This window comes from Chlamydotis macqueenii, chromosome 28 (assembly GCF_036417535.1).
Source record: "Chlamydotis macqueenii isolate bChlMac1 chromosome 28, bChlMac1.mat, whole genome shotgun sequence".
NCBI lineage: Eukaryota > Metazoa > Chordata > Aves > Otidiformes > Otididae > Chlamydotis > Chlamydotis macqueenii.
In genome coordinates, this window is record NC_141583.1 from 2479370 (window position 1) to 2503856 (window position 24487).

General features: G+C 59.5%; 1 protein-coding gene across 5 annotated transcripts; it reads right to left on the reverse strand.

Annotated features, from left to right (window-relative positions):
- Positions 1-334: 334 nt before the first annotated feature.
- ZNF687 (zinc finger protein 687) lies at positions 335-23752 on the reverse strand. Of its 5 annotated transcripts, none has more exons than XM_086768519.1 (9): positions 23650-23752; positions 5133-7399; positions 3438-3616; positions 2991-3167; positions 2696-2858; positions 2106-2402; positions 1867-1979; positions 1400-1541; positions 335-968 (listed from the first exon to the last, which is right to left on the reverse strand). In XM_086768519.1, exons 1-9 carry the CDS (start codon positions 23660-23662, stop codon positions 495-497), a joined length of 3825 nt encoding a protein of 1274 aa, XP_086624645.1. In that variant the 5' UTR covers positions 23663-23752; the 3' UTR covers positions 335-494. The 5 variants fall into 5 exon arrangements, with proteins under 5 accessions (XP_086624645.1, XP_086624649.1, XP_086624648.1 ...); XM_086768523.1 differs by lacking the exon at positions 23650-23752 and adding an exon at positions 23514-23530; XM_086768522.1 differs by lacking the exon at positions 23650-23752 and adding an exon at positions 16131-21462.
- Positions 23753-24487: the final 735 nt, after the last annotated feature.

The following is a 24487-nucleotide window of genomic DNA, read 5'->3' on the forward strand; positions in this document are numbered from 1 at the left end:
GCGTGGCATAAAAGAAGAGCCCGTGACTCGGGATTGCCAACGCCGGCGGCAGGGCAGGAGGTGTCCTCCTCCTGTCCTCGTCTGCCGCAGGAGGAAGGCCACTGTCCCTGCCCACAGAGACGAGCGTCCCCACGTCGAGGGCAGAGCAGCAAACGGTGAAGAAACCGTTGGGTCTCCCTGAGAGCAGGGCAGCCGCTCTGGACTCTGCCCTTCGTCTCCTGTACAACACAGCAGCCGAAAATCCTGCCTCCCCCCGGCTCTTCCCACAAAGCAGGGTGGGCTGAGCCCCCCCAGGCGAGCGGGGACGCTGGCCGAGCCGAGGCAAGCGGAGTCCGGCTCTCGTCTCTCTTCACGGCTTCTTCCTCCGAGCCGCTGTCGAAACGCTGCCCAGGAGGAGGGAGGGAGGGAGGGAGGGAGGTGGGGGGGCCCAGGCGGGCGCCACAGGAGCTCTGTGCTGATTATATACAGGGTCTCGTGCCCCCTCCACCCGGAGCCTAGTTTTCGGGGCTCGCGTTCTGCCTGGCGCGGATGAAGGCCATGCCGTGGGTGCGGAAGTGCGTCTTGAGGTTGAGCTGGCTGTCAAAGCAGCGCCCGCACACCTTGCAGGAGAGTTTGCTGTCGGCCGCGTGCTGGGTGCCTCCTTCCAAGGGGCTCCGGGGTCCTGGCTCCTCCATTTCGGCCGCTCCCTTCTTCTTCTTGTGGGTGATGAAGCGGTGGCGGTTGAGGGAGACCTGGGAGGTGAAGCAGAGCCCACACTCCCGGCACTGGTGGGAGCTCTCGTCAGTCCGGTGCTGGGGGATGTGCTCCTGGAAATCGGCTGAGCTGCTGGCCAGGTAACCGCATTTTCGGCACCGGAAGGGAGCCTTGCGGTCGCCCTTGGGGTTTTTGGAGGGAGGGGTGGTGCTGTCAGGCTCCTCGCTGCATGAGTCGCCCTCGTCCGAGGACAGCTTCCGCTTCCGACCGGACACCTACAGGACGGTTCGGGTAAGTATTAACGGGTGCCCAATTCCAGCAGCTCCTGGCGTAACCCGGCCTCCTCGGGGGTTTCCCAAGGCACCCCTACAGATATTTGCTTGGATAAAGGCTCAGGAGCCAGTAACCCCGGCCGAGGGGCTCCCACAACGGCCTTTGAGTTGCCCGTACCCCACGCATCGGGCGCCTTTGCCCCCGCAGCCTGGGGATGGTTCGCGTTTCCTCCCGGGACACAGCGAGAGGCCCAGTTCAACCCCTGCCATGCTCACGCAGCAGGAGGGAGCCGCCGCTCCCAGGCACCGCAGGACACGCGGAGGCAAACACAAACCAGGACGGAGGCTCAGGGTGCAGCCTTCAGCCCCGCCTGAAACCTCTGCAAGGCCCCAGCCCTTTGCGAGCACCCTGGGAAACTGCAGAGACCTCTTACCTGCATGGCGCCGGTCCCTATCCGGGCGATAACGACCTCCTGGCTCTTCGTCTGGTCGGTCACCTTGATCCCATGTCGCACCTGGATGTGCTTCTCCAGGATGAGGCGGCTGCTGAAGGTCCGTTTGCCCTCCGTGCAGTACCTGCAGGGCCAGAGCAGGGAGGCAGTGAAGCGACGCTCCGAAGCGAGGAGCCGAGTCCCACGCCTGCTCCAGCCCTGGCTCCCCCGAGAAATCCCAGCTCCAGCATCCCGACTCCGAACTCTAACCACAAACGTGCATCCACGCTCCTCTAGAGGGTATAAAACCCCGGAGTCCTTCCCACTTCCTCCTTTCCCTCCTCCTTCTAAGACACTTCAGCCATCTGTAGCTTCATCCTCCCCACAACAGCTTGACTGGGAGCAACCGAAGTCTCCCCTCTTAAACCAGAGCCCTTTTCTCAGCCAAACCCAGAAGGTCCTGCGGGTACCGGCAGGGATAGACGCGCTTGATCCCTTCGTGATTCACTCGCACGTGTCTCCGGAGGCTGGGAGCGGAGCAGAACGAACGCTCGCACAGGTGGCACGGGAATTTCTTCACCGACTGCAAGAAACGAAGAGGTGGGTGTGTATGGCCTGGGGAGCCGAGGGGCCGGTGTCCTGCCCCCACCGCTCTGTGCCATAAACGTTCCCTGCCCGCGCTTCCCGGAGCCCCCGGCCTTCTCCTCACCTTGCCGTGGTCCTTCTTCATGTGGGAGACGTATTCGTCGCGTTCCGGGAACCAGGAGTGGCAAACGCCGCACGTCCACCCGCTGCCCTTCGATTTGTTGACCGTCTTGCGCTGGAAGCGGCTTCGCTTGGTCTTGCGCAGCTCCGGGGAGCTGGGGGGTTCATCCTCCTCTGTGGAGGACGACGACTCCTCTGAGATTTTGGACACGGGTGTTTCGACAGGCTCCTGCTTCGGTGTCAGCAGGATGGCCGTCTTCTTGGGCAGGTCTTCCTTGGCCTTCTGGGGCTGATGAGTGTTCTGGAAGGCAAAGACAAGGGTGTTGGCAGCTGTCTGGGGCCAGATTTTCCCCGCAGTGCTGGAGCAGGCTAGAAGAAAAGCCTGCCCTCCCCCAGGCCCCAGACTGCAGAGACAGGGCCACCTCCTCAGGACAGGGGTGTGGGGCGCAAGGGAACCAGATCTCAGGGCCCCGCTGCGTCAGCGACGAACTGACAGCCGCAGCCCACCCCGAGACGTCCCCGGTGAAGGAGAATTCTCAAATATTCACACCAACGGGTTGCGTAAAAGAGCGCCGAGCCAGGCCGCAGCGTTACCTTGAGGTGCTCCAGCATGGTGCGCTTCTGGGCGAAGAGCAGCGGGCAGTCTGGACACTTGAAGACGCTGACCCGTTGGTTGAGAAGATGCTGGTCAAAGTGGGAGGAGAGCAAGGGCTTGTGGGTGAAGACCGTGTCGCACATTGCACACTTGTAAATCATTCTGTCGGGGGAAAAAAACCACCACCGTTGGCACAGCCCAGGTCTGGACCGAGAGGAACTTGGACAAAGCGATCCATTCCGTGATCTCTTCCGGCGGGACCTGCGGGAGCGTCCGCTCGCTGGGAACACTTACTTGGACTGCTGGTTGCTGAAGCCGGGGTGCTGCGTGTAGACGTGGGCGTGGGCGCTGGGGGCCGACTTGAACGCCATGGGGCAGATGGGGCACTTGTGGAACACCTCGCAGTGGGAGGTCTGGATGTGGGACTTGATGGAGTTGACCCCACCGAAGACCACGGCGCAGCTGGGACACCTGGAGAGCGGAGGAGAGCAGGAGGCAGGGGGTAGGGGACGAACAGGTCCCAGGAGGAAGAAAATTCCCCGGGGTTAAAGGGCGAGAGCCGGAGAAGGAGTAAAGTGAGACGTTCACCCTCAGCCCCGCGCCCAGCACTGGCGGGGCGAAGGAACGCGGATCCCCGCCCCACGCACAAAACGGAAACCCGCCGCGGACCCGGGGCTCTGCCCTTCGGTCCTGGGCACCCGCCAGGTCCCTCAGCCCCAGGCTGAGGCCGCGCGGCCCTACCTGTAGCCCACCCTGCGGGAGAAGTGCAGGCAGGCCTCCTTCAGGTGGGCCTCGAAGTTCGCCAGGAGGAAATTCCCTCCGCACTCGGGGCAGACGTGGGGAGGCCGGTTTTTGTGCATCCGCTGATGGGCGTTAAAGCTGCAGCGGTTGGCCATGATCATGGGACACGTTGTGCAAACCTGGGGGAGGAAAAAAAGCATCAAGAGGTTCAGCCTGGCACGCACCCACGCATACGGGCAGGCTAACGACCTACGCCACCCGACGCGGCCGCAATCCCCGTGGTGCCGGCACTCCGCAGGGCGCGCTTTAGGAGATAATCTGCGCGTGCCAGCTTGCTGGGTAACTGTCAAGGGCGTTTGGCAAGCAGACGAGATGCCTTTTCCAGGCTTTCCATCGCGGAGGGGTCCCAGCTGCAGCGCGTGCCAAGGGGCTAGCCGGGGACCAGCCGCTCGGTGAGAGCGTTTTACCGGAGGGAGCGGGAGGTGCATTCAAACCAGCTGCCAAAACTGTTTCAAAACTATTTCCAACTCCACGCTGGGATACAGAGATGGGGATGTCAAGGGGAGAAGGGATCAAGGAAACGGGATGAGGCTTGCAACAGGAGCTGCCCTGAAAGATTAGGGGATCGGGTCGAATTCCCAAGCTCAAGCGCTTCCCGCAGACGAGCTCCCTCGGAGACAGAAAGATTATGCTGCAGCATTCACCGGCAGCGAGTGCCTGCGGGGAGACGAGGATGACTTCCCTCGGCTCTCCCGTCCCTCATCCCCTCCTCCTTGGGCCCTCTCACTGCTCCTGTGTAGAAATCCCACCTTCCTGCACCCCTAACCTTCCACCGACATCCAGGCTAGGAGAGGCGATGGGAGTGGGACACCAGCCCCTGTCCTGCTCCTCAGGACAATCCACCCGAGCACGTGAACGCCAGCACTCCTGGTGACCTTCCAACGCAAGCCTCCCTGCTCCACAGCGGCAGGGCCGTAACTGGCATTTCAAAAGCGTCCCGGCTACGGCAGCAGCTTTGAAATAAAGTTACCAGGAAACAGCAAATTCCTCCTGGCACAGGAAGCTGAGGGGCTGAACGTCTCCGGACAAAGGGAAAGGTGAAGCCATGCTCCAGGGAGGACAGGGCTCCTCTGGGGACCTGTTTTGCCTCCTCGCCTTCTAAAGCTCGTCCCTCAGCGTTAATCCCCATGTTTGCTGGATGCTGCCTGCCCTAACAAACCAGGATGTGCTGGCAGCAGCAGGAAGCGCCCAGGATCTCCAGGCTGGCTTCTGAAGAGGTGTGTGGCGGGGAAATACCCACACACCCTGGTTTCCCCAGACTCCATTTGTGCTTCGCGCAGACGAAAGAGGAAGTGGCACCCTCGGCTCTAACATGGCTCCGTGGGGATGGCAACGTCCCGCCGGGCACCAATGCCTGGGGACCCGTTCTTCCCTCCCCGCTGCACCCATGGGGCAGCTTTATCGCCCGCCGACAACCGGGAGCAGCCTCCCTTCCCTCCACCCAGTGCCTCGTGGGCGCGAGCCGAACCCTGGCTCAGGCGTTTCCCTCCTGCACGGGTTTCACAGCAGCACGAATCGGGCATGCGCAGGCAGACGTGCCCAGATCGGATTTGGAGAGTCCTCCGCTCGTGCGCCCCCAGGGACAGTTTGCTACGGCTCTAATGCCCAGCTCCCGCTGCCCGCCCGCACACGTACCGTGCTGCTGGTCGTCCCCGTGGTCACCGCTTGCTGGAAATGCGCGGCCAGCCCGGCTTTGTCCTTGCACTGCTCTTTGCACTCCAGGCACCTGAAGCAGCTGTAGTTGGTCTGCTCCGCGCTGCTGTTCAGGGGCAGGATGGGCAGGTCCTGAGCCCCGTTGGCTGCGATCAAGGCGTCCTGAGCCACGCCAGTCACTTTGCTAGCAGGGAAGGAGGTGACCGAGACCAGGGGGGTGATGTCCGGCTGGCCGATCATTTGATCCAAAGCGATCGGCCTCATGACCAGGTGGGAGCACTGCATCACCAGGCCTTTGTCCTTGTGCTCCCGGGCGTGCAGGAGCAAGCTGCACTTGTTGAAGAAGACGAGGCGCTTGGTGCAGTGGTTGCAGGTTACCTCGATGCGCATGCTTCGCCGGTCGTAGTGGCGAGCCAAGCTCTTCTCCAGGGCGAAGGAGTCGCCGCACTCCAGGCAGCGGTAACCGAAGGGAGGCAGGGCGAGGCTGGCGTCGGCCGGAGGATTCAGGTTGGGTTTGTAGGTCGGCAAGAGGTTTTTACTGTTGAGGATCTTGTTGAAGGCTTCCACAAGGCTGGACTGGCTCCTGGAAATGACCGTGCCCGCGATGGTAGGCGAAGGCTTCTGCGGCTGCACCATCACAACGGTGGTGCCGTTGACTTTCTGGTTGGCCGTGGTGGTGATGGTGGTGGTCTGCGTCACCGTGCTGATGTTGGTCCTGGTGTCGGCTTTGGGCAGGGTCTGCGGCACCAGGTTGATGATGTTCTTGGCCACAGCTTTACCCGTCTTCGCCGGCAGCACCACGGATTTTTGCTGAGCCACACTGGCAGCGATCAGCATGGCGCTGCTGGCGTTCTGGATGGTGGAGACGGGCAGGACTGTCCCTTTGAGCTTGGTGCCGTTGCCGAGCTGAACACTGACGATTTTTGGCCCGTCGATGGTTTTCAAGGGGCTGGAGAGCTCCATTTTCTCCTTGGGCACCTCCAGCGCGATCCCTTCGTCTCTCTCTGCTGACGCCATGAAGCCAGCACCCTCGAGAGAGGGCTCCTGGGAGGCCTGCTCAGCCGGCCCCTTGGTGGAGCCCGGCTCTGAATCCGATGAGACCCTGGTCACCGTCCGGGTGATGCTGCCACAAGACGTTTTGATGGTTTTAATCCGCACTTTCAGGGGCCGCGAGGAATTGGAAGAAGGGGAATCGTTGTTGTTGTCTTCTTCCTCCTCCTCCTCCTCAGCGCTGGACATACTCTGGGGACTTCCCATCGACTTCTCCAGAACTTCTTGCTCTTCCTTGAGGGCCATGTTGTCCAGCTGCTTCGGAGAAGTGGGCAGTCTGGGGCTCTGTACCACCGGCGAAGAAGGCTTGAAGAACGGCTCCCGCGGGCTGGCGGGTGAGCGTTTCATTTCAGGCAGGTTGCTGGTGCCGCTGTCGAGGTTTGGATCAGAACTGGGCCAGGAGGCGATGGGAGAATCATCTGCGGAGTAGCGAACAGTGACCGATTTCAGGTGATCCAAGGGACTGTCACCCAAGGCTGCAGCCAAACCCTTCGGGCTGGCGTTGCAGCCCACTTCCTCCGAGTCGGACTCCTCTTTTTTGATGCAGGGGATGGCGGGAGGGGACCCGTTTGCACCCCCCGCCTGGCCTGTTTCGAAGGGCTGTGGGAAAGCTGGGGGCAGGTTCTCCGTGCCCTCTCCCATGGGCTCCTTGCAGTCCAGCGGCGGGGTGGGAGACAGGGAGAGGGAGGGCACGGCCAGGGATTTCTCTTTCGGCTTACACTCCCGGGGTCTGTCAATCAGGTTAGCAGCGTTGTCTTCGTTGGGATCGGGGCTAAAATGGGAGAAGATATCCAGGGGTTTGGGGCCTTTTTCTTTCACCCAACACTCCCCGTTGGAGGATGCCACAGCTTCCACGGACCTGGAAGTGGGGGACCTGGGCATTTCGGCGGCCCCGAAGCCGTTCTGCAGCAAGCGGGGCCCGATGACGTGCCCATCTTTACCGCGTCCATCCAGGGCATCGAGCTGCTCGGGGCAGACGGTGTTTTTCACGATCACGCTGACAGCGGTGATGTCTGTGTGGGGGAGGACATGGTCAGGGGGTCCTGGCTCCCCGGGGACTTGCTTGATGTGAGCATCAGCTTCCTCGTGGCCAGAATGGATGGCCTCGTTCGTGTCAATGTCGGGAATATCGAAAGCTGCCAGAAGGTCATCGAAATCCGGAGTTTTCATGTCACCCATGGTGGGGAATGTGGCAGAGCCTGCAAGAGAGCAAGGAGAGGAGCGTTAGCACCGTGACAAAGCCACGGAGCAGAGACACGGACGGGAACCTGCTTCTCCCGCGCCCCACGCTAAGCACAAAATCCCCGTGCCGCCTTCCCTTTGAACCCCAGCCTCGAGCCCCTGGGGCAAATCACAGCGCTCGTCGGCCTTTTTCGCTTTGTTTTCTTGCGTATCGTTATTTGATTCCCAGCCAGGACGGCAGAAAGTCCAGAAGGATCCCAGCACCCTAGGAGAGACGTCCGAGGCCACGGGACGCAGCTGCGCAAGGAGAGCGCGGCCCCAAGGCCGGAGCAATCCCCCACCTACGTACGAGCCAAGGAAAGGCATCAGCTCCGCGGCAGAGGATCGGCGGGGGCTGCAATCACCAGGCGGGACCAGAGCGCTGCGGAAAGACCGAACGCCTCGCACGGGGAACGCGCTGTCGAAACCCGGTGCAACGCAGGAATCGTCCTTCCCCGCTGCGACAGCGAGGCCTCCCCAAGGCCAGCCCTGCGAGGAAGGCATCCAGACTCGGATAAGAGGCCTTGAACACACAGGCCGTGGCGCAAAGGATGAAGAAACCGGGGAGGCCGAGGGGAAGACACGGCAACAGGTTTCAAAACACGGCAGCGGCAGAGACAAAGGGAATAACGTTCCTCCTGGCGCTGCAGGCCGGGTAAGAAATCCCAGGATTAAGCTGCAGCCACTGGATGTGGCTTAGACAGCACAGAAGACTCTGATTTCTAAGGATAACCAGGCGATGAAGGCAGGAGGACGGGGGACACCCCAGGGGAGCAGGGCTTTCTCCTCTTAGTAACTCCTAACAGCAAAAAGAGGGGCCTTTACGCTGCAGGCCGCAAGGCGTAAATGCAAACACCCTGCGGCCCCACCGAGAGCCAGCGCCGCCCTGCTGCAGGGCTGGCACGGCAGGACACAGACCCGCTCCTCGGACAGCACTGCTTCGGCGGCAGGGAAACGGCCGCGGCTCGCGGCCCGCCCCAGCCAAGGAGCGGTTCAGCCTGCGCGGCTGGCACCTGGGGTCCCACGGCCCCCACAGCCCAGTGCTGGAAGCCCCTGACCTCGCCACGATTGACGCCAGAAACAAGTCACGGCTCTGAAACCTGCCGAGCCGCCGACAGGCAGAAAACCCGCAGCGTGTGTCTCAAGAGATCAGGCAGAGTGCTCCCCGGCCGATGGCCCATCACAGGCACCTCCAGCTGTCACGTCTCCAGGTCACGGCATCCATCCTCCCGTCCTACCGGTCACTGCTGGCGCTGCTCAGGGGAAGCGGAAGGGTTGCATCCTCGGAAGCGGTCCTCTGAGCCTCCACGGCCATCTCCATTTTGGAGACTCCACCGTGTCCACAGAGGGCCAGGCACGCTCCCACGGCAGAGCTCCGTCCCGCAGCGTTCCTCCTTTCCCAGACCGGAGGCAGATGGAGGAAACGAGTGGAGCTTGTGCCCATCACCTCCGTGGCAGCACCTGGCCTCGGGGAATCGGCGGCAGCGGCTCCCACCCAGCCGCGGTTTCCTCGAAGGCGATCGGCAGCAATCGCAGCTCTGCAAAAATGACCTACTACCTCGAGCGCCTGGAAGTCTCTCAACCAGCCTTCACCCTCTCCAACACGAGTTCCTGGTGACACAGCAGCGCTGGAGGCCAGAAACTCCCTCAGCACTGCTCTCACACATGGTTTGGTCTTTTTTTTTTTGCACCTGGCTCACTCCGTTCCACGCCCAGTTCAGCTATTCTCAGGGCTGTAAAGACTCCGGCGGTTTTCCCGACAGACAGCTTAGCGAGGAGGCTTAGTCCACCTTTATTTTTATCTCTCTTCACAGGTCACCCCAAGGGGATCTCCGCTGCATGCAGCGCGGGGTCTGCGGGCCACCAAGCAACCCTGCTGCTCCCAGATGACGCCGACATTTAAAATGCAAGCGGGAGACTTTCTACTGCCGAGGACGCTACGGCACAGGCCTCACCGGCCAGGCAGCAGAGTGGGGTTCGTTAGCCACGGGAAGATCATCTTTGTGAGGCTGAGATACGCAGAGCACAAGCAGGATTTGGCTTCCTTCTCTCCCCATGAAACCATTTTTAACCAAATGTCCGATTCCACTTTGGGAAAAAGTCAAAAAGCAGCTGAATTTGGGGGGCAGAGGCTGCCCCTGCAGAAGGGCTGATAATCCTCACCTCAGAAAGCAAAATTAGCCTCTGCGGACGGTTGCCACGACTGCCTGCATGATTCCCCGCAGACCTCGCTCCGCCCAGCAGCCCACTGGTCTGTGCCGGTAAACATCTCCAGCGTTGGGAAAGCAGACTCACTTCTGGGAGATTTCAACAAGCTCACCCCGCTTTCTAAAACCAGCTTCCACCGCGTGCTCCTCCAGCGACGCAGCACTTCAGCCGCGACCTCAGCAGGGGGAAGTTGTCGGCGAGAGGAGCAGAAGGAAAAGCATCAGGCTTTAAAACGCTGCGGCATGGGGAGATACCAAACGCCACGCGCTCCTCTTCCAGCGCTGCCATCTGGTTCTTCCGCACAAGATCTCTGCCGAGAGCAGCAGGACACAAGGACGTTTGTTTTTCAAATGACTTTTCTAATCACCGTTTAGCAGGATACAAATATTGACAGTAAAGCGGAGAGAAGCAGGTTGCTACACTGGAATATCCCCAAGAAGAAAAGTGAGGATACAAGGGAAATCCTTCTCCATCCAGCATGGAGGGAAAGAGCGCCGGCTCCGTCCTCAAAGCGGCTTTGGGTCAGCGAGCTGAGCAGCGCCTGAAGGTTGGGGATGATGAAAAATCCGTCGTCAGGCTCGATGTCGCTTCTCTCCGTGCCGGGGGATGGCTCACGAGCGATTCGGAGGAGCCAGCCTTGCTGCACCCCCACCATACCTCCCCGAAAAGAAAGAGACTAGGGCTGAAAACACAAAGCTGCCAAGAAAGAGCTTCTCTCCTGGACAGGAGGACGCAGGAGTGGATTCAACTCCACTGGGATGAGCGGAGCCCGGAGACGCTGGCTGCATGCGGCGGCCTGGCTCCAGGCGCAAAGAGGTCGCTCTCGTCCCTGCAGCGCTGGCCTGCACCACCGCCGGCACCTCGGGCCACCGAGGAAGGAATCCTCTCGGATGCTCATGCCGCCACGGACCTGCCTGGCTTACTGCTTTTATTTTATGCTCCAGATCTGCTCTGCCGCGAACCCCGATTCGTTTTCATCAGGGTCTCCAACAGGGAGTGGGAAGAATGATTTCTCTGGGCTGACAGATGGGTTTTCCCCCGATCTTTTTAGGTGTTTCCTTTGATGACTTCCTTCCCAGCCCCTCACTGAAAAGTTTCTGGCCTTTCCTGCCTTTAAGCACCTTGCCTTTGCCTTGGCCAACCACGCTCTCCGTTCAGCATCCCTGCTTTTCAAAGCGAACCAGATTCTGGCTCTGCAGTCTCTTTCTTTCAAAAGCTCACCACTTTAAGGCAGGAATGAAGTCGTTTACCAACCGTTCACCGCTTCCACGCTCTCAGAGATGCTCTCCAACTGAAGGCTTCCCACCGAAAGAGAGGCTCCTCCTCGCAGGAGGCCCTGCGCAGGACTCATTACGAGTAGTTCTCCTTGTTTGGTGGCAACGGGAAGGTCTCCGCCCCAGAAAGGGGACGGTTTTTGTTGTCCTTCAAAATCCTGAGATCCTAATCTTACAAGTCCTAAGATCCCCCGGTTCAGCTCCTTCCGATGGAAGATGAGACTCACGGTCCCGAGTCAGTAAAGGAGTGATGGGAAGAGCCCAGCCCTACCAGGCTGACACGGGGAGTTATTTTGGTAGCTCAAAACACAACTATTTTCTTAGGCAAAAGAAAGATTTTTCGTAGGCGAAACAAAGCCAACGAGGCGGGGGGAAGGGAAGGGTATTTTTAACCTTCCTGGCTAAGCGGCGTTAACTATATTGCATCACAGAGAAAGAAGAGTTTACAGCAAGCACTGGCTTCACGTGGAAAGAGCTCTCTGGCAGGGGCAACGGCATCCACAGCCCCGCGTTTCGGAGTCCGTCTGATCGCCCGCCAGCATGGTGGTCACCCACCCCCCGGCTTCACAGCTCGGGAAACAAAGGCACAGGAGAGAGAAAGAGTCAGAGATCGAAACCTGTCTGTGGAAAAAGATCCCCAAGTCCTCTCTGGATTTGATGAGGAAGAGCTGCGGACCAGGAGGCTGCCAAACTTGTCTGCCAGCCTGCCCTGAACATCACAGCCCCGGCTCTAAATTAGAGGCCAGCAGGCTCCACGTCTGAAAATCCCCGCGCTGCGATCCTGACTGCTGCCAAAAACACATCAAAGCACGCGGAGCACAGGATCACTGGAGGTGACCGATCCCGGCCCTCCTGAAAAACGCCCCGCAGACATGGTTACCCCGATGGAGAACCGTGGAGGAGAAGACACATAGCCTTTCGGTAGGTGGCTCCTACGGTCAGGAATGCCAGATGTCACTTCTCCACAAATCACCTCAAGGTTACAGGGGGTTTTTGAACCAAAATCGTCAACGCTACACTAAGACCAGCCCCTCCTCAGCAAAGCAGAAGGCTGGAGAGACAGGCCTAGAGCCGAAAAGCAGAGCGGCCACAGCCCATTATTTGCATAATAAATACACACACACAAACCCTAGCGAAAGCACGTCACACCATAATCACCAAGCTTTCAGTTTCAGGCAGAAGGAGATTTTTTCTCTGGTTAGTCTGCTCCTCACAAAACCATCCCCAGCATCCAGCCTGGCTGCCTGGCCTCCGGATGCACGGGGAGGATACGGCTCTGCTCCGGGTCAGCTGCGTCCAGCCCCAGCCGGGACATTTGCTGGGGTGCAGGACCGCAATCAGCAGCCCAGCGCGCTTATGAAACACGCGCAGACACCCGGGAGGTAATGCCGTCTGGCCGGGACGCGGCCGGGACGCATTTTAGCTGGTCCCCAGCAGGAAGAGGAAGCGGTTCTGGTAACTGTCTGCTGCAAGGTTCGGGTTTCTGCTTTTCAGAAGAGCAGGCGGCTGGGCAAGCGGCAGGCTGTGGGTTGCTGCCCTCTCCGCGGCACAGCAAAGACATAGAAATCCACAAACGCTGGAAGAACAACCGTAAGGAGAGGAGATTCTGCTCTCCAGGTCTGAGTCCACAGACCTCCAGCTCCCAGTCTGGAGCAACCCAAGCATCTCCCTCCCAAATCCGACAGCGCAAGAGCCCAGGTGCTTCCTGCCAGCAGATGATTCCCCGCCAGAGCGAGACAGTCACAGGTGAGGCCCAGACAAACCAGCGCCGAGCTGGTATCAGCAACGTAGAAAAGCCAGCCTGAAGCTTAAACCGGCCCCAGCTCCACCGCAGCGCTGCTGAGACGCAGACCCGGAACGGGTCCGGTTGAGGGGAACCGCTGCAAGCCCCCCGAAGTTAACGAGGCTCACAGCTAAAACAAGGAGTAACTGCTGAAACGCAACTGTTATTTTTATGGCTCGCTTGCTTATTCAGTCTGCCACAAAAAGATAAAATGCTGTTAAAAATCTCCTCTCCGGCAGCCAAGCCTCCCCTTAAATAGATTTTTTTGTTCGTTAGGAGGGGTTTGCACAGCCCAGTTTCAGGACACTGACACCAAAGCTGACCACCGCACACGTGGAGATGACGCTGCTTTCCCTTCCCCAGCCTCCTCCTGCTTAAACTCCCCCAAACGCACCAGCTCTGCCCGTGCCATCTCCTCGTACGACCGTTCACCGACCACCACCCCACGTCCTCCCCCGAACACCAAATCAGCGGCAATTCTCCATCTCTGCGCCGTGTCACCGCGCTGGCCCTGTACCAGTCGCCTCCAAACACATTTGAAGGATCCCGCCCAGCGTGCAGCCCTTCAAGCACTCGCACAGTTTTCCAGATCCGCTTTCCGATGGAAGCTGCGGCTGCACCAGCCCTCGCAAGCCGAGGGGCTCCGTGACACCGCTCAGCCCTGGGTCTGACAGGGGCGTGGAAGGCTGCACGCTCACCCTGGACGCCAAGAGCACCCCAAGGGCTCGCCACCCCGCGTTTTTGGCACGGGACCGGCAGGCACCATCTGCAGAAGCACCGGGCACCCAGCTGCTGAGCCTGGGCTGGCAGGGCGAGCGGGGCCCGCTCTGGAGCGGCCGGGGTAGTTCAGACAAAAAGAGACCGAACACTGGGACTATTTCAAGGCCTTGCTATTTTTAAAAGTTGCTTTTCCTGTTTCCCTTCCTGACCTTGCAGGGAGACTCGCTGCCCGCCAGCAAGTGAGCACCAAAACAACAAGAAAAATTACCCACCAGAACCCAACTTTGGAGCCAAGCGACGCTGGGTTCAAGGCCCTGCGCCCCGCGCCGCCCTCCCGCCTTCACGCGCGCGGGGGGCCCGCCGCCCTGCCTGCTGCCGCCGTGTCCAAGGCCAGCGGGAACGGCTGCGCTCCAGCGCCACGTGACAGGCAGGATTAGCTTCCGTGGCACAGAGGAAACCTTTGACAAAGCCTGTCCCCACGCCGCTGCTCCCAGGCCTCAAGCTGGTGGCCGCCAGCTCCTGGGAGCTCAGGAGAAAGAAACCCAAATCTCCGCCACGGGGAATCTGCAAAACACAAAATAACAAGGACAGGTTCACCTGGGCGGCAGGGAGCCAAGCGGATCGCTGCCTCTCTCGTCCTCCCAGGGCTCTCCGAGCTATTTTAAAACCGATCCCCTGCTAAAAAGCCCCAGCCTTTGTGCAGAGGAGACGTCAGCGGTGAGAACAACTGTTTTTAATGAGCAAGGAGCGCTGGGTGTTATACAATCTCCCTCCCCGGCAGAGACCTCGCAGACAATCTTCAGAGGACCTTGCAAGGGGGGAGCAAATTCCCCGAGCAACAAACTTGCAGCACCTGGTGCAGCTTTTCTCCATTTCAGTGCCTCCCGTGCTCTCCAAATCCTCCCCAGCCCCCTGTGACTGGCAACTGGTGGAGAGGAGGAAAAAAACCAGCCCACCGTAGCCCCACTCTGTTATGTATGCGATGACCAGCGTTCATCTGTTCCCCTTCCCTCACAGCCACGTAAACGGCTGCGATGCAGCTCACAGCTGGTGAGGGGAGGGACAGGAGCGGTGGCAGCTGCCCCAGCACGGATAAAGCCGCGGCGCAGCCTTCGCTGTGACTTCCCTGCAGCCCTGCGACTTGCCAAAGCAAGCACAGCCCGCAGCAGAGAGCCCAGAGCGCTGCTAGAGCTGCTGCCCGGATTTTGTGGTCGAGAGATTGCGCGAGATAAACGCGCGGCTTTCCTTTGTTTTGGGACGAGGAGCGTGCAGAACTTGTCAAAATCACAAGCTGGTACGAGCAGCTCTGGCTTTGTAGTAGAAAGCCATGTTAAAACTGGTGGGTTTTCGTTTAGATGCTTTAATTTCAGTTTCTTGCTGCAACACGCGGTGCCCTGCTCCAAACAGGCTGTCTCCAAAAGGGAAAATCTCCTGAAAGCAGCCAGAGCTCTCTCCCCCAGCAAGAAGCCAAAACCAACGTGGTATTTTTCAGGTGATGCAGAACGGTGTCATTTTGCTGTCCAAATTGAGGCAAGGCCAAAAAGTAAACAAGATTTCTGAGATGAAAAAGTTTTAAGAGATATTATTAGTCTGACAGCAAGCTATTAAGGAATGACCCAGGATTGCTTGCTCGGAAAACACGGGCTGCGCTGCTGTCAATCCAGCAAAAAACCATGCGCTGAACCTGCAAGGGGATTTTGGTTTTCTCCTCATCTCCAAACAGCATTTCTGGTGTACAGGTAACACCCTAACGAGCTCACGCTCTCAACGAACCTGAGTTTTAGCCCCCTGCTCCCTGCTACGCCTGAGGAAACTGAGGCACAGAGTGATGTGAGCACCAGGCAACGGAGCCGGACCAGCACGCGGCCCGCCAGGACTCACACCCCACCGAACCCGCCGTACCTGTTGGAGCTACATCCTGCCCCTCTCCGCTTTCTTCGCTTCCGCGAAGGCCCCTGCTGCTCTGGGAACCACCTCCTGGTTATCTAGCACACTGCCAGATTCTCCAACTTCAACGTTCGTTAGCCGCCCCTCACTACTTTCCAGAGCTATAATTAGTTTTGCTAATATAAAAGGCAGAAAGGATTCAGCCAGGCTTTGGAAGAGATAACACAGGTCAGAAGAGAAACAAAGGCTAAAGAATGGCTCCTGCACGTTAAACGTATTTCTTTAATTCCACCTCTGTGGATCCACAATTTAATTCCACGTCCGTGGATGCACAGATTTTAACTTCCCACGCCCCCTTTTCTCCTCCTGATCAGGGAGGAAATATTGCCTCCTGCCTCTCAGGATGAAGGAAGCAGGCAAAGAGGAGAGGCATCAAGGGCAGCAAAGCAATTTGGGGAACTGGCACCCCTGCGTCCCCAGCCCTCGTGGCGTTCCTGCACCCGGCAGCCCCTTCTGCTCGCGCACTCCTCCGTCACCCCGCCTGCTTTGCTGCCCCTTCCCGTGCAGCAGCGATCCACGGAGTCCCCCGGCATCACCCCAGGGACACGCCCCTGCTCCCACTCCCGTCCACTTGCTCCGGCGTCGCAGTCCAAACCTGCGCAGCCTATTCCCAAATCTCGGTGCCCAAGCCCTTGCCAGCACGCAAGATCTCTCTCTCTGCCTCCCACTCTCCTAAGAATTCGCTTCTCTAGCACAGCGGCACAATTTGCAAACACCGTCCCCGTTGCGTCTCCGGAGAGGCAACTGCTGTGCTGGGGACCCAAGCCCAGTACCAACCTGGCGGGAAGGAGCTTCTGGATGGAGCTGAGAGGGAGCAAAAATGAGGAAAAAAAAAAAAAGGGGGGGGGGAGGAAGGGACAGAGAGTGGTCTCGGGTTTCACATGCAGGAGAGGGTGCGCGGGGAGCGGGGGGAGAAAATGATAGAAAGGCAGGCTGGTTAAACAAGAACCAGCAACGCGTCCTACTCCCAGCATGACATCATGAGGTCAGGGCTCAGCAGGGACGGCTGCAGTGGGAGGGGAAAAAAAAAGAAAAAAAAAAAAAAAAAAAAAGAGAAAGAAGTAAATAAAATAATCCAGCACCAAACTTCTCTGCCCTCCCGGCACTTTGGGTAGGGCCACGGTCTAACGGCGACCGCCGGTGCGAGCCGGAGGGGTCCCTCCTCGCCGCCTTGGCCTCCCACGTAGCGGCTGATGGCCGGAGCAGCCCCCTCATCCCCTGCCATCTGCCAGCGCCACGATCCGGCATCTTGGCGGCGCTCAGCCTCGCCGCCGCTGCCAACTGCGCCGGCAGGGCCAGAGGCTGCAAGAAGCAGCGGCGGCTACGGGGTGGCCAGGCTCTGCTGCGTCAAACCGCGTTTCTCAGCCTTCCCAGTGGCGTTTGCATCCTTCCCTCTGCTTAAAATCCTCTATGAGTCCCGGGGAGGAAATTCCCTACCTCCAGGCACGTATGCCGGCCCTTTCCAGGGCGCTCTGGGATGGAGAGGGGGCTCCATTTGCTACAGCAGCAGCCTCTGTGGTCCCCTGAGCTCAGCCAGGCGCGGATCCACCACGCAGGGGAAAAGGGAGCGAGATCAGGGCACCCCAAGGACGCTGTGGGGCCTCAGAGCGCACACCGAACCGCGCAGGAGAGACGCGAGAGAGAGAAAATATCTGACGGGGAGCACGGACCATCCCTCCAACTGCTCTGAAGGACAGAGTAAGGCAAAAGGTGCAGGGTTTCCGGTACTAGGATTCTTCAAAATCTCGCAAAGGGGAAAGGTGACGGGTCCCCCCTTCCTTCACCCTAACAGGGCCGCTGCGGCTCCGACAGCTTGGCTGGAAGCAGGCACCGAGGAGGTGAGCTCATGACAAAGCCAGGCAGCATCTGGGGAGTTTCATAAGCCGTCGTCTCCACGCCAACCCCCCCGAGCTCCTCCTGCTCTCAGGAAAACACACGCACGAGGCCCGAGGTTCCCGGCTTCGGGAGCTCCATTTCCCTTTTTCCAGCAGGGAAGCTGCTGCCCGCGGCCTGACGAGAAACCCTGTGGCGGTTGCCAGGCTCAAAGCACAGCGAAAAAGAGCTCCTAAGGGAGGTCTGAAGACCAGTCATCTCCAGTTTAAAGACCAGTTGTCCCCAGTTTAGAAACCCAGAACCGACCGAAGCCACTCAAGAGCAGCTGCAGAGCGGGAACGGGCGCTGCAGGTCCCTCCTCCTCCCTCCCTTCCCCCTTTACCCAGCCGGCGGCACGAGGGCACCAGCAGATCCGGATGGCGGAGAGGCGCCAGGCCGGTTCCCTGCTCGGGAGCAAACTCCAGTCTTGTTTCTCGCATGATCTGGGCCTCCACCTGCCACGTCCAACCCTTTGTTCCGCTGTTTTCCAGGGCCATCGTGAGCCAACGGTATCGTCTTCTCCCAAATGCCCAGCTCCGCTTGATTTACCAAGAGTGTGGGGGAAGAGACATTCAGTTCAGGCTTTCCAAAAAAGAGCTCGCACCTCCTGGTTCAGACAAAGCAAGGAAAGGATCACCCCCCAGAGAAACATTTTTAGCCGGCGCTCAGGAGGGGAAACGATGCTGGAGGAGCAGCTGGCGGGGGCTTGAGCAACGAAGGCCTTAGCGCAGCGAAACGCAAAACGCCGCTGGTGCAAAAATCCAGGGAACAAAGTCTGCACCAAGAAACATCCTCGTGCTCGGTGCGTGACGGCCCCCCTCCCTGGGGCTTTGTCACCCCTGTGTTAAACAGCAAACAACGCTCGGCCACGGTGGGAGGGCAGGGTTTGGCTGTTCCCAACAACAGACATGTCCCTGACAGACGCAGTCCCAACACTTCAGGCTTTTTTTTTTTTATTATTTGTCATTTATTGAACATGAACGTGCCTGGATACCCATAATAACAGCAAGCGCTGTTGCCAAAACGGCTCCCGGGGCGACGATCCGATAACCTGTCCCACAAGGGCTGGGCTGTTCGGAGCGCATCCTCTCTTAAGCCCAACGGGACGAGAGGGGCAGCGTGCGCATGGATTCGGTTCAACTGGCACTTGAACCCCTCCCCGCTGAGCTGCTCCGTCCCTCTCTGATCACACCTTTCCGAGGCCCAAGACAGTTTCAACGGATAACCGGCACGCTCTGGGAGAGCGGCGCGGTCGGAAACCCCAGCTGGGTCTGGTTCAGCCAGCACGGCCCGGATAACACAGACAGAGAAGGCGGCACAGCGGGATGCTTGGTGGCTCTGGCCAAGCCTGGCTACCAGCTTGCTGACAGACAGGGAGAGAACGGTTGCTTTAAGGGCGCTCCAAGAGTTTAATTATTAATTTTTCCCAATGAAATCTACTGCCTCTCGGGGAGGCACGCTGCCTTGCCCCAAGCAGAGCCTGCGTCCTGCTCCTGACGCGCCTTGGGAAGGGCTCCATCTCCATCTCCGTCCTTCCTTCCTTTCCTTTTTTCTTCACTTCCAGCACACGAAAAGGCTCTCTGGGGGTACCAGGTAGAAAACAACGCTCTGCCAGGGCGCTTGACGGGCCATTCAAAACCCTCCGCATTGTTTCCCCGCTCCGGGCGGCAGCAGGGGATTAAAACTTCGGCCATTACGCGCGTATTCCCTGCTCCATTGTGCTCTGCTCAGCTGTCTCTCCACGTTAACGTCTAAAGAGGCTGCACGGCCAGCTCCGAGCTGCTCTGGGCATCTCCCGCTTCCCCTTCCTCCCCTTCCACCCGACCTTGGGCCGGAGCAGCAGAGCCAAGCGAGATGGACGTTTGCACGGGTCGCGGAAGAGAAACGCGGGGCGCCGGTGGTGGTTTTTGGAACAGCCGCGGCAATCCCATTGCCTACAGTTCTCCAAGCAGCGTGGCAAAGCCGCTCTGCCGGCCAGGAGCGCGCCAGCAGCGGGATCTCTTCCTGAGAGGAGCACGCAGGCCCTTCTCATCCTCCTTCTGGAACAAGCACATCCACGCTCGTTGCTGCGGCTCACTGCAGCAGCCGTTCCCCTTTGCAGAAAAAAACCCCAAACCCGGTACCGCAAACGCCTCGGCTGAACCAGCCGTGAGCTGCGTGCCTGCACAAGCCAGCGCTGTTTCGGTTCAGCTCCAGGAGGAGGAGGAGGAGCGCTGCTCAAAAACCCCTTCCCAGCTCCATTTCCTAATGGGAGAGCGAGCAGGCAAAGGGCTGAGGATGGCGCAAGGCCCATCATTCGCACGGGAGTCGCGTCGAGTCAGTAAGCCGGCGCGGCGAAGCGCTCCGGCCCCCCGTCCACCAGCACAGCAGGGCAAACACGCCTCGCTCAGGTGGCCCCCGACCGCATCGAGAACGAGAAACGATCCCCCAAAGGACCACGGTGATGATGCGAATGCCGTGGCAAACAGCCAGCCTCTGAACCCGGAGCCGAGGCCATCCTTGTGCTCAGACCCAGCCAAAAAAAAAAAAAAAAAAAAAAAAAAGGAGGAGTTTTTTAGCATAAACTTATTTCGGTCGGGCAGTATATTTCTCTTCCCGTAAATAAATGATAGGAACTGTATCTGTACAAAAGCGCTCGCCAGCTCTGAACAAGGCGTCTGCGTTCCCAGAGCACCCAACGCGCCCCAGCCCCATTCCGCCGCAGGCCGCGGGACAAAGATCTGTGCCCAGCAGCAGTTATCTTTCCCTCCTTTCTAAACATCACTTCCTTTTTCAGGCTTCCCAACTTTAAAAATTAATAAGGAAGAAAATATATATCTTCTCACCCACAAACTCCCCCTCGCAGCGCAAAGAGAGGGTTTCCAGCTGCAGTCTGCCCGCTGCCTCCCGCTTCACGGCCTGAAGTACGGAGGCTGAATTATTTGCTGGAGGATGGGTGCAGGTAGCTCTTTTTTTTATTTTTTTAAAATTTTTTTTTGCATATAAACCAGATTTACGGTTGCCGTAATTAATGAAAAAGTGCGCTCCCTTCGCTCCGCGCGCTTACTCTGTCCGTCCAAGGCGGCTTCTTGGGGATCCCTTCTGTTTGGATCACGTGTGGCAAAACCAAAACCACCCCCGATCTCCCTCCGAGGCGCTGGGCGAACGAAAAGTAGGAGAGAAGAACATTTATGGTGAAATACAAAGAAAGGGCTGGTATCGGAGCCAGAACTGGCAGGCTTCACCACCAAAACAGCGTTTGTACCTTTCAAAAGGTTTTGCAACAGCACGTGAGCCTCTAAAAGCAAGAGGTGAATCTCAGATCAGCAAACACACAGATTCCCCCTGCCAGGATAGGAATAGCTGGCTGACAGATTTCCTCGAATTCCCGCAAAAACAACACGCTTCATCAGGGAACGGAGCAGGAAATTCAGCTCTCCCCCGTCCCCCTCACCCCCGCAATCGGAGAGGAGCCCGGCAGCCCAGCCCCGAGCTCCCGTCCCAGCCACGGAGCACAGCTGCCGCGCAGAGTCAACGCATCCTGACCGGAGCCTGGTCGGGGATTAAATTCCCATACGTTTCACGGAATTAAGTCTCTACCATCTGTTAACTTCTGGAGATATCAAAACAAACAAGCGGTGGACGAGATCCAGAAATCTCAACAATTTGGCTGGCCTGAAAAATTGAAGTTTTTACACACTGGCAAGTGTTTTTGTAGCCACCATCAGCACAAAGCAGCCCCGACGTCAACGTGGGGAGGTTTCTGTTCCCAGATGTACCAGTATGACCGGGATCCACACTGGCATAGGTGCTTCTGGGCAGACATTTCATGGAAGAATGACCAGGATCTCCCCAGGCATTCAGTCTAGCGATGCTCCCCTCACCTGAGATGGTTTCCACGTCATGACGAGCGGATACCAGCGGCGCATTTCGTGCCGTTTCATCACCTTGGGTTTTACAACGCCAGGACGCCCCGTTTATTTTAGCGGTGCAGATAGAAAATCTGCCAGGTAGGATGCCAAAAGGAAGGGAACGCAGAGCTCCCTCGCTCCCATCACATGCCACGACGGCCCCGCGCCACAACTGCGCTCACTCGCTCCCAGTACATTGTTATTTTTATAGCGCCCGCACGCGTGCTTCGGTACTCGACGGCACAAATAAATTAAAGCCCTGGAAAATATCTTGCAGGGGACAATCGCGCGTTAGCAGAAGGAGGGAATAGCCCCAGGAGAACCTCATCAGGGTGGAATAAAGCCAGAAAACTAGAGACAAACATGATTCCTGCAAGGCGATGAGAGCTTTGGGGGCTGTCGGTACTGCTGGTCGTCACCGGAGATCCTGAGCTACCTCCACAGCGGCACGGCCTCTCTGACAGCCGGAGCCTGGCAGAGCTCCCCGATCCTCCTGTCGCTCCTGACCAGGAAAACTCAGGGGAAGAGGAGTCTTGGGAAGCACCTCTGCCAGCCCTCCCACCTCTGCTCATGCCAGCACGGCCACACGCGGGGCGACGCATTTTTTTTTCCCCTCCTCAAACACTAAAAACACGTCCTGTGAGGCAGCTGCTTCCACAAACAAGGCTCAATTCCTAACACACTGCTTAAAACCGAAGTTGGAGGCTATCAAACTTCCCCTGCTCACCTTCTAGGGAAGCCTCTTTGAATTAAACTAATTGCCGGAAGATAACCACAGGCCCAAGGGCTGCCCAACCACACACAGACACCGGCAGCGAGGAATTAAGGGACTTTTCAGGGGCCAAGATCGAGAAACAGGAGGAGAAAAAAAGAAAAGAAACTGGGTTTGAAAGAAAACAACACGTTCTTACCACCAACCCACTGTCACAAACCCAAACCCAGGAGGCTGTTAAGGAAGCGGCCAAGACCCACAAGAAATAGCCCCGTGAAATGCAGAAGGTCTGCTCCCTGCCCCTTGGCCTCATCCTCCTGCCCGGGGCTTCAGAAAACAGGCCCAGCCCCGGGCCACCTCGCTGCCTGCAAAGCAGGCCCAGACATCACCGGGCACCGGAGAAATGCCAGCAAAAACCTGTCGTTAGTCTTCGTTATTCCCAGTTTCTTCCCTGCGGGAAGTCAGAGCAGATCTAGAGCAGACCCCGAGTCAGGGGTCACACCTCTCTGTGAGCCTTCTCCTGCAGCTGGAACCACAGCAGAATAGCGGGAGTCTCTTCTCCCAAAATTCTAAAACGCTCCGCAGCTGCAGCGCTGTTTTTCCCAGCACGCTGGGGGGTGATAAGAGAGCCACACGCCCTGTTCTCGGGACACTGGTACCTAGAGAAGCCAGAGAGGATCTCAACGGCCCAAAGCCCGATCGGCTTCTCGTTCACACGGCTGCTCCTCAAAAACCGGAGGAGCAAGAAAATCCTCCCGGGAACTGGGGCGCCAAAACAAGACACCACCTTATCAGCAAGAGATGTTACAGCTGAGGAATCGGGGGGGAGCCCAGCCAGCCCCTCTGAGCCCTGCGTCCCAAGGGCCCCCAGGGCAGAGGGCAGGAAGGGGCTCAGTACCGGAGCTCTGGGAGGGAACGACAGCAACCCCACATCCCAGTGCTGGAGAGGGGGAGCCAGCAGCAGGCTCTCCCAGGAGCTGCGGGGCCACCAACAGCCCCCGTGCCCCCCCAGAGCCTTCCCCAGCTACAGCAGGTCTCATCCTACCCCTGACTACAGGGGGCCATGACCAGAGCCCCCCCCCCCATTCCCGGTGATGCCAGGGACGGAGGCAGAAGCCCAGGTCTCCCCGGGAGATGCAGGTGGGCGCTCTCAGCCCCTCCGCTGCTGGGGAGGGAGGGGGACCTGCCCAGGCTCCCCAGACACGCAGGGGAGCGGACCCAGGACCGGCGCCCCCCCCCGCCAAAACCCCCCCTGAGGCCTGGGTGCGCTCAGCCGTCCCAAGAGACGCGGAGGAGCAGGGCCGCTCCCCCACCCCAAACTCCACAGCGGGACAGGACGGGGCGCCCGTTAGGTTGCGTGTGTCCCGCCCTCACGGGGAGCCTGGGACCGAACGGCGCCTCCCGCAAAGCCCGGGAGGAGCGAGGATGACCAGCACCCCCACCCCAAACCCCGCAGGGCAGGGGGGATGAGCGCGACCCCACCCTACGGAGGGGAGGGGGGAACGGGGGCCCCCTTCCTCACCCCACCCCCGCAGGGGGAGAGGGGCAGGGCGGTCACCACCACCCCCCCCCGCCAGGCCTCACGGCCCCTTCAAACCGGAGCGGCCCCTTTCCAGGCCGCGAAGCCCGACCCCCAGCGCCCCCCGGGGGCTGCGTGAGGCCCAGGGAGTCCCGCGGTACCGGTACCTGCTGCTGCGGGCGGGGGTGGGGGGGAGGCCGCTCCCGCCCAAGGCCTCTCGGCGGCGGCCGCTGCTCCTCAGCCACTTCCTGCTTGGCTCGCGCGCCCCCCCCCCCGCCCTCCGCCGCCGGGCCGCGCTCCCACCTCCCCCCGCCATTGGTTGCGCCTCCCGCCACTCGTCACTTCGCGCACGGGGATTGGCCAGTGCCGCTGTCGCTCTCGGGTCGTCGCCGACTGTTTGCACTCGCCGTTGGCGGAGGGGACGACAACTCCACGGCTGGAGCCCGCCCCCCGCGGGGGGTGCTCATTGGGGGGCGCAGGTGCCATTCAAAGGATGGTCACCGCCCACTCCACTGCCCCGCTTCCTATTGGTGGGTGGCCCTGGCTGGCGCACGGGGCAGCTTCGCTGCTTATTGGCTGGAGGCTTTGTTCATCAATCCAGCCCGCCTCCTCCCGCTTTCCATTGATCAAGCAAGCGTCCTTCAAGCACGGCTCGTAGCAGGTATTGGCCACAGGGACTGTCCATCAGGGCACCTCCCGCTTGCTGTTTTTCTATTAAGCGAGAGACCTGTCGCTCAACGTCAGGGCGTGCCCCTCCGCCAGTCCCCTGGGCCGGACGCTCTCAGCGGTGGTTCAACTGTCTTCCCCCATTTGCTGACAACGCTGTCACTCAGGGCTGTGCGCCTGCCCCACCCCTTCCGCCTGGCACCGCTGTCACTCAGGCACGCCCCTGCCTCTTCGCCCCCCCCCATTGGCTAGTCCGCCGTGACAAAGCCACACCGCCCATTGACCCGCCTGGCCGCCACTCAACGCAAAACCCCGCCCTTGTCCCACCCCATTGGCCGACTCCCCAAGCCCTATGAACTGACAACATCCATGCCACCCGTCACTGATTGGCTGACTCCGCTGCCCATCAGCCACTAAGGCCCGCCCCCCCCCGGGCCTCACTGTAAACATCCCGCGGGCGGTACCGCGCCGCGCT

Coding starts and splice junctions, on each gene's coding strand:
- ZNF687 (XM_086768519.1), bottom strand. Junction 1,980..2,105: donor TGAAGAAGGACCACGGCAAG/GTGAGGAGAAGG, acceptor CGTTTCTTGCAG/TCGGTGAAGAAATTCCCGTG. Junction 1,542..1,866: donor AAGCGCGTCTATCCCTGCCG/GTACCCGCAGGA, acceptor CTGGCCCTGCAG/GTACTGCACGGAGGGCAAAC.